At 36.7% G+C, this 13,681-nt stretch overlaps 1 protein-coding gene across 3 annotated transcripts in view; it reads left to right on the top strand.

The window, feature by feature from the left end:
• The first annotated feature begins 1,353 nt into the window (after positions 1–1,353).
• The window catches only part of LOC104624059 (ribose-phosphate pyrophosphokinase 2), a 16,213-nt gene continuing 3,885 nt past the window's right edge, over positions 1,354–13,681 (top strand). The window contains exons 1-5 of one of the 3 annotated variants that reach the window (XM_010291322.1): positions 1,354–1,534; positions 4,139–4,159; positions 7,690–7,788; positions 8,919–9,043; positions 11,578–11,751. In XM_010291322.1, the coding sequence (XP_010289624.1) occupies positions 1,430–1,534; positions 4,139–4,159; positions 7,690–7,788; positions 8,919–9,043; positions 11,578–11,751 (524 nt within the window). In that variant the 5' untranslated portion in view covers positions 1,354–1,429. Of the gene's footprint in view, positions 1,539–4,138; positions 4,160–7,689; positions 7,789–8,918; positions 9,044–9,287; positions 9,441–11,577; positions 11,752–13,681 lie in introns of those variants that run through there. The other 2 variants (XM_010291323.1, XM_010291324.1) reach the window with 2 other exon arrangements.

Below are 13,681 nucleotides of genomic sequence, written 5' to 3'. Positions count from 1 at the left end.
ATAGCTTGTTTGGGACTGCAGAGGAGTTGAATAGGGGAGCTAAGAGCATGAACTCAACTATCTTGATGGTAGTAAATTGAATGTTTGCATATCATTAAGATGGTTTTAAGTAGTAAATTCCCTTCTGTGTTTTGCAGCTACAGAAAGCTAATGAATCTCACACAGCACCCTGAAAGCTGATAAATGAAAGTTATTCAGACTGTGTTTGACTAGAACAAGCCTCAGTGTTGAAGGACCCATCAGAGAAATTATTCTACCCACATCTGGGCCATTTGGATGGTTTCTGGCTAGAAGCTTTTGGTTATTTGTGTCTTGGGTAAAGATGCAACCTTTTAAATAAGGGCCCAAGATATTTTAGCGTTTAATAATTAAGACTAACTTGGAGCATGGCTTTGAAAGGTCTGATCACCTCATTTAGGAAGTCTGTGTGTTTCTTGTATGTTGTGCATGGATTCAGGGAAAAATTAAGGTTAATGTGCTGGTTAACTGGTAAGCTTTGGAGTAATAGATGTGAAAAGTTAGTGTGGTTCAACAGTAGATTCCTCCTGCTTGGGTCTAGAATTTAAAAAAAAATCCACATTCAACTGATGTGTTTTAATTTTCCCTTAATCTGTGGAAGAATAAAATGACTCTTAGATACTATCATAAGGAACCAAAGTATGTAAAAACAGTTAGAGCAAATAGAACAACTGATGCGCCGTGACAGTTTAGTCATGGTGACCTGTTGATAAGCAGCCGTCTTAGTTTTTTTCTTTAAGATTTTCTTTTTAAAAATTATTTTACTTCGACATCATGGTGTAAATTTTAACCAGACTTCTGTTTTTGGGGTGTGGCTTGATACTTCTCTCTTCTAAGATGTAGTAGTTTCTCAAATTTAGTAATGTCTTAATTATCATTGGAAAATAATTGCCCTTTTTAAGGAGGTATTTTGATGCAGGCAGTATTTAATGCTCTGAAGCTGGGTCAATTGTTTCTGTACCTATCTAGGTGGTTCTTCAAATGGTCATCTCCTTGGAAGGAGACAAGGACACAGAATATACAGACTAAAAAAAAAAAGGCAGTATAAAATTTAATAACAATGTGAGCTGCATCAGTGCTATAGCCATAACTACATTGTTGGTTGGTGCTGACCTTATGAAGACCATATTTAGGCTAAAGTAAATTTTAGACTGGTTTATACTGAAATAGACTTTGTATCAAGGGGACAGTTATCCAAGTTGCTGGAAAAAAACTTGCTCTAAATAGGGATAAACCTATGAAAGTTTCTTAGAACAAAACTGTTTTTTCTATTCTTTAATAATGCTTTTCCAGTAATTCAAGTCTTTAAATGGTCATCTCCTGCTCTTTCAGTGTAGAGATTGGTGAAAGTGTGAGAGGAGAAGATGTGTATATCATCCAGAGTGGCTGTGGAGAAATAAATGACAACTTAATGGAACTGCTTATCATGATCAATGCTTGCAAGATTGCATCATCCTCCAGAGTGACTGCTGTAATTCCATGTTTTCCATATGCCAGGCAAGATAAGAAAGACAAGGTAGGTAAGAACTCTGTAATTTTGGAAAGCCTTTTTTCAGCTTGCTCACTTGAAATTTTTGGAGATGAATGGTGTTTTCATAAATGTTTAAGTGATTTGAAAGATTTGCCTTTTTTAATCCTTTTCTGGGTGAAATGTTCAATTATATCATCTATAGGTGAATGAAGTGAGATGAATTATTTTTTGCTTGTCTTTTGATAATTGACATGCCTTCAGTTTGAAAAAGTAGGTACATCCTATGTGTGTGGTATAATCCAAAGTACTCTGCTGGCAAACCTCACCTATGGGACTGTTTTTCCTGCTTTTTCTAGCTGCTTTTTTTTATTCTACTTCTATATATGAAGAGAATACACCCTTTTAAACATTTTAATTGCATGGAATTAAATCCTAAATTTGAAGTGCTATAACCATTATCTAGGTGGGTTTTACCCTATGTGGTTAAACAGAGACAAATGGAAGGAACTGATTAAACCTGCAATGTGTAACAGTAATAAAAACATTAAAAACTTTTTTAATCTGTCTTGCAGCATAAAATATATCTGTAATAATTATTTTTATTGATGCAGACCAAAACTTGTATGGAAATCCCATAAATACTCTTCTGATCTTAGTGCCCTTTTCCTGAATTTGGTCTGCCATAACTGATGAACATACCAGTTCAGCCAAGTTGATAACACAGTAACAAACTCTCTGTGTCAAGTGAGTTTGATTTTAAAAAATACAAAACTAAATTTTCCTATCTCTACTATACGTACAAAAAACTCTGTGTCATGTGAATGTTACTTTTACCTAAACTCACTTGAAAAGCACTAACAAGAATAAACTTGAATTTGGCTTTTAGGATTGGATTGCAATGGTTGTCTTTTTGGAAAATTGCCCCTCTCCCATGTTTCCCATAAATGAACTCCCCCCTCCCTTTCATATTTGGGCATCAAGCAAAACATCCTGAAAGCCTTCTGTCATTCTTACATTCTTTTATATAAAACATAACAGGACTGAGAAGTAATGCAGAAGATAAAATAATAGCTACTATGAAATATGTAATGCTCAGCCTGTGATGTTAGAGAACAAAACTAAATACAGAAAAGTTATTTTCTAGTATACTCATTCTTTAAGTGCAGGTTCTCTGACACCATACTAATTTTATCAAGATCCACTTGTTGTGCTTCAAAAAATGGAATTCAAGAGTTAGTAGCTCCCTATTCTTTGCCTACATCTTTTGGAACTTCATTTTTGCTGTGTTTTGTATCAAATAATGCTCTCCCTCAATCAGGGAAGCTGAAATACTGCTTTTTACCAAAAGAACTTGAAGGGGAAGTGATAAACATTTTGTTGAAAGGAAAGGAAAGCATCTGACTATGTTTTTCCAAATTCATATTGGAAAATTCTGATGGACCATCTTGTAAGTTCTTGGTGTGGGAAAAGGATGATTATGTCCCAAGTTTTCCATGCATCTAGGTTATGCCTTGTCAAGGGTACCCAAAATCCACATGGCAGGCTTCCAAGAGACACTTAAAACCCACAGCGTGGTGGCCCAGCATGCTACCCAGGAGCATTTTGTCTTTTGGTAATGCCATCTGAATGTGGATAGCCTAGGAAAGTGATTTTGATTAACAGATCTTGAGCATTGTTCCAGACTCTTCTCTGGGTATCACCGAGTTCTCCTGCAATTCTAGGCAAGCCATTTCTTTTTTCTTTTTTTTTTTTCTTTTTCACCTCTGTTTTGCAATTGAGGAAATGTTTGCCATCTTTGGAAATTAACCTTGGTAGTTGACCTCCATGTTGCAAAATAAGCTATAACATAGTTGTCAACATTGGGCAGCTTATTGACAGGGAGATTTTTCCTCCTCCTGCTGGATTGCACCATATCACTTAGTCTTTGACCCATGTTTAGCACACAAGCTTTGTATGCTGCCTGAAGTGTCAGTAAAGTGCCAGCCATTTTCTTCCTGTGGTTATACACAGATTTTCTTTTGTGAAAGATATTGCTGTGGTTTGTTTGACTATGAACTGAAGCAGTATAATCTTCACCAGCTGGATGCTGTTCTCTGGTTTGAATTTAAATTGTTGACTTCAATCCATAAAGAACTAAATAGACTGAGTCCTTGCAGCTTGAAATAACCCTGTATTCTTCATGCCTCTGCAGTTATGATTGCTAAGAACAATGAAAGTGCTCTTGATTGATTTATTTATGGAAAGGGCCTTGCAATAAAAAAATCATATTCTGAAAAAGGCCTGTGTAATCTACTCTGGAAATTTTAGCATTAAGCCTGGGCTAGCTTTAAATGAGAAGCAGAGGTTTAAAAAAGGACTTGCTGAGAATCTTAGAAAAGTTGGTAAATTAGTTTAGACGCAGTCAAGCACTGCCATAAAGTAGAATACTTCTGACATACAAGCTAGATAATTTAAAATTAGCTCAGGTGTATCTGTGCTTTGGCCATAGTTGCATTTATGCATCCTCTAATTATGCTAACCTTCCAAGCCATGGGCAGGACACATTTATGTAGGATGCTGCAGAGATGCCTTTTGAGATAAGTTAGAAGTAAAGTGACAGGCGAGTTTGGTGTTCTACAGCTCATGTAACTTTGTTTTTTTGATTTGTAGAAGGGGTCCGTGGAGCGTTGGGTAGGTATCCTTTTTTTTTTAATCTAACGCTATGCATTTCCATTAATATGGCCTTAAAGGGTGAAACTTACTGGGTTACATTATGTATAACTGGGAACATTTTCAGTTTCACTTCTTGATTTCAGTTGTGTTTCACCTAGGCCATGACAGTAATCTTGTGGAATAATTTGCTACTAGAAAACTCCTAGCTTCTAGTTAAAAATTTATCTGGACATTCAAGATAATGGCTGTCAACTTCTGAAGCTTCAAAGCATATCTCATTTTTGAAATGATAAATTTAGGTAATTAGGTACATTAGTGAACATTCAGTATCTATACACTTCACAACTGGCTTTCTTGGAAGTGAAAGTTCCAGTTAAATCTTTGGGCTTTCTTGGATTTTTTTTTTTGTTCAGTATGCCTGTGATGCATTTTGAGCAAGAAAAGGTAATAAGATGCTTAAAGGCAACAGTGCTTTAATCTTGATGGACAACTTTCAGTTATGTGTCCTTTGCATAGTTACTCTTGTGAGGTTGTTTATATTAGCTTTGTGGATTCCCCCCTGCTCCTGGTAATTTTAAGAACTATGAATAAATTTGTAATGCATCACAAGGGAAGAAATCATTTATATAACTTGTTATACATAAGCGGGGAATTTGCTTAGAAACTAAAAACTCAGTGACTTTCTTTTTTACAATTTAGTTTCTGTACATAATGTAATGTTGCGTTTCACACTAATTCTGAAACTAATCTCAAATTGTGTCAAAGAATGGAACAATGAATACTGTGAATCTGTATTCTTGCTTCTCTGATCAGAAACAAACCTTACATAGTCCAAGATGAAGAAAATCTTGTTCTCATGTACCTTTGTCATCCAAGTTTCTGAATGATGAGAGGTTAATAATGAGGCCAGGTTATCTATCTATTCTATTCCCATGAATAAACTTCCTTTGATTTTAAAATAATCTTTGATTTGGATCGTGTTGTAGCACAAACTTATTTTCTATGCAAGCAATCAAATATTAAATCCTTTTGAACATGTCACGTGTATTTTCTTTTAATGCACAATTTTGTGTAAAGGAAACTGTCAGAGAGCTGCAAACCTCATTTGTCTTAATCTCCTATTAGCCCATTCTTGAGAAACAAGTATTGGTGTCTGGCTATCTTTCCTTCCAAGACCCTCTGTGCACCAACATGTAGGCAATCTGTGATGTGTGCATGTCTGCTAAAACAACTTACCTAGTGGTAAAACCTTCAAGTTCTTCCTTCTGGGAAGGCAGCCTGCAAGGCCAGCAGCTGAAAGAAGTACCAACTGGTAACGTATACATTAGTTTTGATGCAGGAAAATAGTTTGGGGGTTTTTGTGATGGTGGTACTCATGATATTGATACATGAGACAGGCTAAGTGGTATTCACATTGAACAGAAATGGAAAAAAAATAGAATGCAAAATTCAGTATGCTGGATGGAGTGGAAATGTCAAACCATGTTCTGGGAAGAATGTAATTTGCCTTTAGCAGCTAGCCTGAACTAGTTACTTGTTTCTACCAGAGGGGCTGGTCCTGGTTTGCCATCTTTTCCCTTCTTTTCCATTTGAGCTGCCTTATCTGGCTTCTGTGGGTTCAGACGAGTCCCAGCATGCAGCACAAGGGGAGTGGTGGAAGCGTATAGCCTGGGAATAAGGATGGGACAAGCAGAGGAGCAAACCTCTGGTGTCAGAATCACCTGTTTGTCCAGGTTAGCTGTAGCATCAAACCAGATCTTTGCAAAGATCAGACAAGAGAGTATTGTGGTAGAGTCAAAAGAGTAGAAACTAAGTCTTTGTTTTGTTAGATGTTGCCAGACTTGAGAATATTTTGAAGCCTGGCTTGAAAATGTCAGTTTGTACTGCTAAAATGAACTGAAGTGATCATGAATTTGAATAGCATTGAACCAAAAGTTTACTACTAATAATAGGAATATCCAGAAAGCTTTGGCCAACTTGGACCTTACAAACTGAATTTAAATGAAGAGCATAACTGGAACATCATCTGTACTAAAGTGCTGATGATAGCAAACACTTATGGAAGCTATATGCATCTGAATTGCAGAGATCTAGGGAAGTGCTAGCTGTTGCATATATCTTCTGTGTATCTTACACAGGCCAAATAGTGATGTTCTGTGAGACACAAAATCAAAAGGGATGGTTTTCAAAATAAAGAATTTCTGTAATTATGATGATAATCTTGATCCAGCCATAAGAAAGACTGCAATATCTCAGTTCCTTTTCCAGAAGCATGTTGGCAATCTGCAGGTTAAAACAGAAATGTACAGTTTCCATCTAAATGAACAAAAGTTTTGAAGAAAATACTGGCTCCTTGATATGACACAAACATAAAAGCATCCAGGTTAAATTGGCAGTGGTTCAGCTTAGTTTAGGTTATGCCCTTGAGCATCAGTGGAAAGAGAGCAGAGACACTGTAATTGTGTGTAAGGGGTGGAGGGAGAAGGGGTTTCAAGGAGGCTAAATGAGGCTGTTTGAGAGATGTAGCAGGAGAGAATACTGTGCCAGCAAGAAAAAGTGTGACAGTGAGATGGAACCTCTGAATTGCAGTTGTGCCTTCATGCTAATGTTATTGCCAGCCATTAGCCTTATTTAAAGATTGGCAACAAGAAAACAGGAGGTTTTGTTTAGTATTTCTGTTAGAGAAAGCTGTCTAGGGCAACACAACTTTTTTGCAGAGCTTAAAACAATCTGAAAAAACTTTAGAGTTGATTTTTAAAAAGTGAGATATCCTCCAGTCATGGTGTTCCATCTTTTCTTTTTTTACGTTGCTGTTTGTTCTGCATTCTTGTCACTTTAATGCCAATGTCAAGAATTTTTTTAACTTTGCTAATTAGATTTTTGTTCTTTTGTTCTTTCCACTTCTCTGTATTTTTCATCCCCCTGTCCCTTTTGGGAATTCTAGACTCCTAATTGCATCCAACAATTAAGCCTGAATTAGCAAAAAAGAATAAATAAGTAGGCTGGGGTAGAAAACTCCTGCCAACATGGATGTGTTACAACCTTTACTGTATCATGAAGAAATGCTTGATACTACCTTTGTTTTAAAGCAATGTTTTCAAAAGTTGGGTTCTGCCTTTAATCTTCGTTTTTGGCAATGTTTTTTAGGACAGGATAGTTGCTTGAGAGTTGGATGTTAATGTAGGGTAGTGGCTTAGAGAAACGGAGATTGTCTGTCTTTCTGCTATAGAAAAGCTAGCTGAAAGTTTTAAATAGTATATCCCCAATTTTATCTGCTTGTTACTTAGTCTAATTACTACAAAACATTATTAGGGAGACTGTGCAAACTGATTTAGATATTCCTAAATGTTTTGCTGAGTTTCAAAACCCTAGTAGCAGGATTAGCTATTGGCAGGCTAGTTTGGCTAAAGTTCTGGAGCTCTTCATATCTAGATTCCAAATATTCTAAAGGAAAAAAAAAAAAAATCAATAAGAGTAGCTAATTTTCTGACTCCTTGCATCTAGTAGAAATCTTTTTAAAATTTAAGCATATGTGCTTTATTCCTCAGAGTCGTGCCCCAATCTCTGCAAAACTTGTTGCCAACATGCTGTCAGTTGCAGGGGCTGACCACATCATCACCATGGACTTGCATGCTTCTCAGATCCAGGTAACTGCAATTTCTTACTAACTGTGGCTAGGGCTCTACTGAATTGATGTGAAAGGCTAATATTAATTCTCTGTTTTTTCTTATTGTTTTGAAAGGCTATGTGCAGAAGTGTAATTCTTAGGGTTCAGAGAAAGTCTCACTACCTATTTCTAATTAAATTCCCTTTTTGAAAGAGACCAGCCTTGAATTTATGGGGTGATTTTGCATGCACTTCAAATACTTGTGCATTGGAGTCTCCAGTGGAATTTGCCAAGTGTAGAGTTAAGAGCTCCCAGAACATAAAATATATATAAAATATACTGGTCTGGGGCAAGTTCTCTTAATCTTGGCCTGGTCAGAGATTATCATATTGCCCTAGATAGAGTTTTGTTGTTACAGCCAAGGGGACAATATTCTCTTAAGAGAAGTGGAGATGGAGGCTGGCAGCCCTTAGCTGGCTTACTGCTGGATCCAGCAAATCACAAAACTCTTGCCCTGGACACAGAGCTGACATCATTTGTCATTCTCAAGTGTACCTCTTTTCAAGTTACCTTGAAACTATTAAACTAAACTATTTCTATTTTTTCTAGAAAATACCTTCTCTTCCAGTTTTCATATTTTGTTTAATCAGAATTTCCTATTATGCTAGGTGGCTGTCATGCAAATAAAAAGCAGTTTCTTTTGTGGTCCAACACATGTTTCTTGTTATTACAACTTGTGCACAAAGAAAGATGCCATTTCTGCTGCTCAAGTAGTACTAACTTGAATCTTCCCATATTGGAATACTACTGTTCATGTCAAGCAGTTGAAATTTATGGAAGTTGAGTATTACTCACTAGACTTTTTCAGAGCTTTTCACAAGCATGAATTTACTTGAGTGCCTGAAGGTGATTTTCTTTTCTGATTTTTGTATCATTTGAGAACAGCTGTTCATTATTTCACTACTCTTGGGTGAGATTTTTAGACACCTTAATATTTGTCTAACTTCTGCTGCATTTTATAGTAATCAGAGTGCAGAATTAGGTGAGTGTAAAATACTGATTAAAGTCTTACCATATGTGAAAGGCAAAGGCTTGATTCTTTCCCTGTGTCTTTGTTCCAGGTAAGGCATAAATTTATACTCATGAAACTCTTCTTCTCTTTCGGACTAGGGTTTCTTTGACATTCCAGTAGATAACCTGTATGCAGAACCTGCAGTGCTGCAGTGGATTAAAGAGAACATTTTGGAGTGGAGAAACTGTATCATAGTCTCACCTGATGCAGGTGGTGCAAAGAGGTACTATATAAGCCTAAAACTATTAGTTTCCCATATAGCTAGTGGATAATGAACTGGTTTGTCTAACCATCTTTTTTTCCTCCATGAATTGTGTAAGATATAGGGTACATCACTGATGAATCCAACTGCACTGTAAAAACAGAACAACTAGTTCTTCCAATGTTGTTCATGCTTGAAAACATCCAGGAGCTTTCTATACTCTAAGGAAAATCTTTTCCTCTCTTCCTGAATATGACCTCATTAGCCAAATTCCTCCACAAGAGGGAAAAGATTTTTCCTGCTGCTTGCTTCTTTAGTCCAGTTGCTGCACCTCTTCCTGCTTCGCTCTGGAATTGCCTAAGTTTCCCTTCTCTGTCAAAGCATATGGCCTATCCCCACTGTACCTGCTGGCATTTAGGTAAGAGCTTGCGTGAGTTGTGTTTCTTTTTTCTTTGTTATTGCATTCCATCTGTAAACCTATTGACCCCAAGTTGTGCACTGTGAATACTGGAAAAAGGGAGTGAAGTTTTTGTTTTGAGTGGCAAAAGGTGAAAATAGAAAAGTTAGTTCACTGGAGTGTTTCTTCATTTGCAGCATGCATTACTCATTTAGCAGACTAACTTTTTGGTATCTGTTGAGTATAAACTAACACAAGAGCTCAGAACCATGCTGGCTGGTGAGGTGGTAAAGCATGCCATTGAGGTAAAATGCTTATTCTCAAGTTTTATTGGTCATGCTGCTGCTAGGAAACTGAATGGGAACAAAGACCAATGAATTAAGAATCCTGTAAGCCCACAGTAATTTAAATGTTTGGAGTGTAGTATGGGGAAAAATGTGAAAGACTCATAATTTGATTTTAACTGAAGTCCTTGGGTCTGTTGTGAGTGTTCTTGTTCTTAATAGGGAAATAAGTCTGAGAACTCCTTAGTTGTTCCTGTTTAGATTAATCAAGTTAAAGATGTGAAGAATATAAACTATAGAAAGCATTCTAAAATTCAGATGACTCAGTTAAATTTCTTTGTTTCTATCTGAATACTGTTGTTCTCACAGTTTTTTGTTTGTGGTTTGTTTTGGGTTTTTTGTTTTGTTGTTTTTTTTTTTAAACAAAATACAGCCTTTGCTTAGAATTCAAGTCAGAAGACAGCATTTTTTCCCCTACCAAATACTTGTATATTATCAAGTTGATCATAAGAGGGTTTTTTTTGAGGACCATGCTCGCTGTGTTTAACATTGATAGATAGTTTCTATCTTTGATGCCTTTCTGTTTTAATACAACCAAGCAAATGCTGGTGAAGTAGGGGAAGATGTTCCTTTCAATAAATCCACAGCTTCTCCTTCACCTCCAGCAATGTAATGTAAAGAGAATTATTTGACTTTTCCATTTAAAACATGTACACCTTCAAAATAATACTTTGGTTAATGAAAAGTGAATACAATGTGAAGAAAGTTTGTCTTAAATTTTAAATCTGTAAGCCTTAAAGAAATTAAAAAACAAAACCACAGAACATGTTCTTGCACTCATTTAAAGTATCTAAATTCTTTTTTGTTTCTTACCATTTCCTTGGGGTTTCTCCCAACTTACTAAATTTTGTGACTGAAATAAGGCATGCAAATTCTATTGATATCTTAATGCCTCTGAGGTATTTAGACTTGCTATGAAATTACATTATTGTTCAGCAAAAGTGCCAAAACATTTGTGGTTCTTGTTTATCACCCAGTTGTTGAAATATAGTAACTAAGAACTCCATATTTAAGTGGTAAAGAAACAAATCTGGATTCTCTATTAACTGTGCATGTTAACAATGTTCTAAATGCATTCTAAAAAGACAGGCTACAAGGTTGTGCCAGCACAGAAAAAGCATAGTATTGTTTATTCCTGTGTCTTTATACCTACTAGCTCTGGTACATTAAAAAAAAACTGAAAAAAAGCAATCAGAAGTCTGTAACAGATTAAGTTGGTTATTGAAGGTTTGTCTGGCCACCAGATGTCACCCTGAATAGTTTTAAAAGATCTTTGTCAAGCAGATGTATTGCTAAGGGAATTACTAATGAAGTAAGCTACTTGATTACTAGTCAAGTACTGCTAAAAGATGTATTATTCACTATTAACTTGTTTGGGTTTTTTCCCTTTGGTTTGGTTTCACATTCCTGCAATGGTATTTTCAGTTAGGATGTTAAAATGCACAATGCTGTAGGCTTAGAATTGAGGCTACCTCTACTTTAAATTATCTAGTATGACTAGGTATTGCAGCAGCCTACTAAAAGCTTGCGAATAGCTGAAATGTTTTCAAAACCAGGCACTTAATGGCAGAAAACCAAAGCCAATTCAATAAAAAAATCAATTTCTGGAGTGTAGCTTAAGACTCTCTGGTTATACTTACTAGCAGTGAATTAAGATTGTTTCTAAACCATCTCATTACTTGCAAAAGTTTGTACTGTGGTAATTTGAAAGCCAGAGAACATAAAAAATCTTTTCTGACAAATACGCATGTATGGCTCTGTTCTTTCTTTGAAAATAATTCTCTAAATGCGGTGTATTTCTTCCTGTGACTTAGGGTTACTTCAATTGCTGACAGACTGAATGTGGAATTTGCTCTCATTCATAAGGAAAGAAAGAAGGCAAATGAAGTGGACAGAATGGTCTTGGTTGGTGATGTGAAAGACAGAGTAGCAATTCTTGTTGATGATATGGCTGACACATGTGGCACAATATGTCATGCAGCAGACAAGTAAGTATTATGATCTGGCCCACTGTCTCACTGTACTGTAACATGCAGATAGCCGGTGAACACAGTTGCTATGTCCTGTGGGCTTATAATCTAACCTGACCTCTGTAGCATGAAATCTTTCTTGATCCTTGAGTCTGCAGATCACAATCCTGTGATCAAGCTGTGTCCTTTAGAACATGAGATTGAGAAAATATTTACAGAAACACATTATCTGTGCTTAGAAAGAGGACAGAATAAATAAAAAGTCATTTAACTTGGAAGGGACTTGGGCCATCTAGTGCATTTTTTCCGTTCCAAGACAAAAATGACTGAGAAAATCACTCTTCTCAAACCTCCTCATGAAGCTTTTCCACTCTCTTTAGGCAATCTTTCGTAAAGCTTTATTAGATTTAACACTGGAAAGTATTTTCTCTCCAGGGTTCAATGTGTGTTTAATACTAATCTTTGATGTACATCTTCAGTATAAAACTACTTGTCCTTTTCATCTGGGTAGGTGAGAAGACGTTTTCCTGTCTTTTGTCTGGAAGCTAATTGAAGAGTGTTCTCATTCCTCTCTAGACTAAGTAACTTAAGTTTCTTCAATTTTTCCAAATGGTTTCTAGACTTCTGCTCTGTTGATGCCCTCTGGATTCTTTCCAGTCGGTTCTCTTCTTGAAGTAGAACATGTGAATGTAGACCCACTATCTTAAATGAGGCTCTAGCAGTGCTAAATAGAAATAATTATTTTATGGTTTTGCAACTGGTTTTATGCTGGAGCATCTCAGGGTAGTAGTAGAGGGGTTTTTTTCACAGAAGTTGGCATTATTGACTGCACTGAATTTTGGTAATGTAAATTGCTAATTCCTGAAATGATTAATTCTTCTTATTGCTGTAGCTTCACCACTCAGTATGTATGGCAGTAACTCTAGCTTCAAAATTGTCTTGACAAATTGGAGAAATGGACTGAAATTTATCAAGAACAAATGTGAGATTACAGTTGAGCAATACTAGACTAAAGTGCTCTTGCCTGTCCACTCATATCCAAACATGTTCCACCAGCTTTGGTTTTGCAGGTCAAGGGCTGCAATCTAAACATGGCCAGAGCCCTGAGGTTTTAAATCTTCCATTCAAAGATCTTGTATTTTGATATTGTTTATAGCAAAGCCCACCCCCACATGATTGTAAATAATCCACAGTGGAAGTGGGAGGAGCAAGACATGGGAATGTTAAATTGATGTTGCTGGACACTTACTGTAGCATTGCTACTCTTGGATGCAATCTCTTCTAAAGCAAGTATGTCTCAGTTGAGACCATTTTGAATTTATATTCCTGTCCAATATATTTGTAGTCATTATGAAAGTATCAAATAATCTTGCAGCCAGAACAGGTCCATGTGGTACTTCCTGCCTGACTCTATTTGAATCATAGGGTCATAGAATTGTTTAGGATGGAAAGGACCTTTAAGATCGAGTCTGACTGTTAAGCCAACGCTACCAAGTCCACCACTAAACCATATCCCTAAGCATCATGTCTACAACTCTTTTACATACCTCCAGTGGTGGTGACTCCACCACTTCCCTGGCCAGCCTGTTCCAGTGCTTGACAAACCTTTTGGTGAAGAAATTTTTCATAACATCCAGTCTAAACATCCCCTGGTGCAACTTGAGGCCATTTCCTCTTGTCCTATTGCTTGTTACTTGGGAGAAGAGTGACACCCACCTTGCTACAACATCCTTTTAGGTGGTTGTAGAGAGAGCAGTAAGATTTCCCCTGAGCATCCTCTTCTTCAGGCTAAACAACCCCAGTTCCCACAGCTGTTCCTCAGAAGATGTGTTCTCTAGATCCTTCACCAGCTTTGTTGCCCTTCTTTGGACATACTCTAGAACTTTGATGTCTTTCCTGTAGTGAGGAGGCCAAAACTGAACACAGTATCCAAAGTGCAGCCTCACTA

The sequence above is a fragment of the Phaethon lepturus genome, unplaced genomic scaffold (assembly GCF_000687285.1).
Source record: "Phaethon lepturus isolate BGI_N335 unplaced genomic scaffold, ASM68728v1 scaffold19547, whole genome shotgun sequence".
NCBI classification, from domain to species: Eukaryota; Metazoa; Chordata; class Aves; order Phaethontiformes; family Phaethontidae; genus Phaethon; species Phaethon lepturus.
This window is presented reverse-complemented; position numbering and strand designations above follow the sequence as displayed.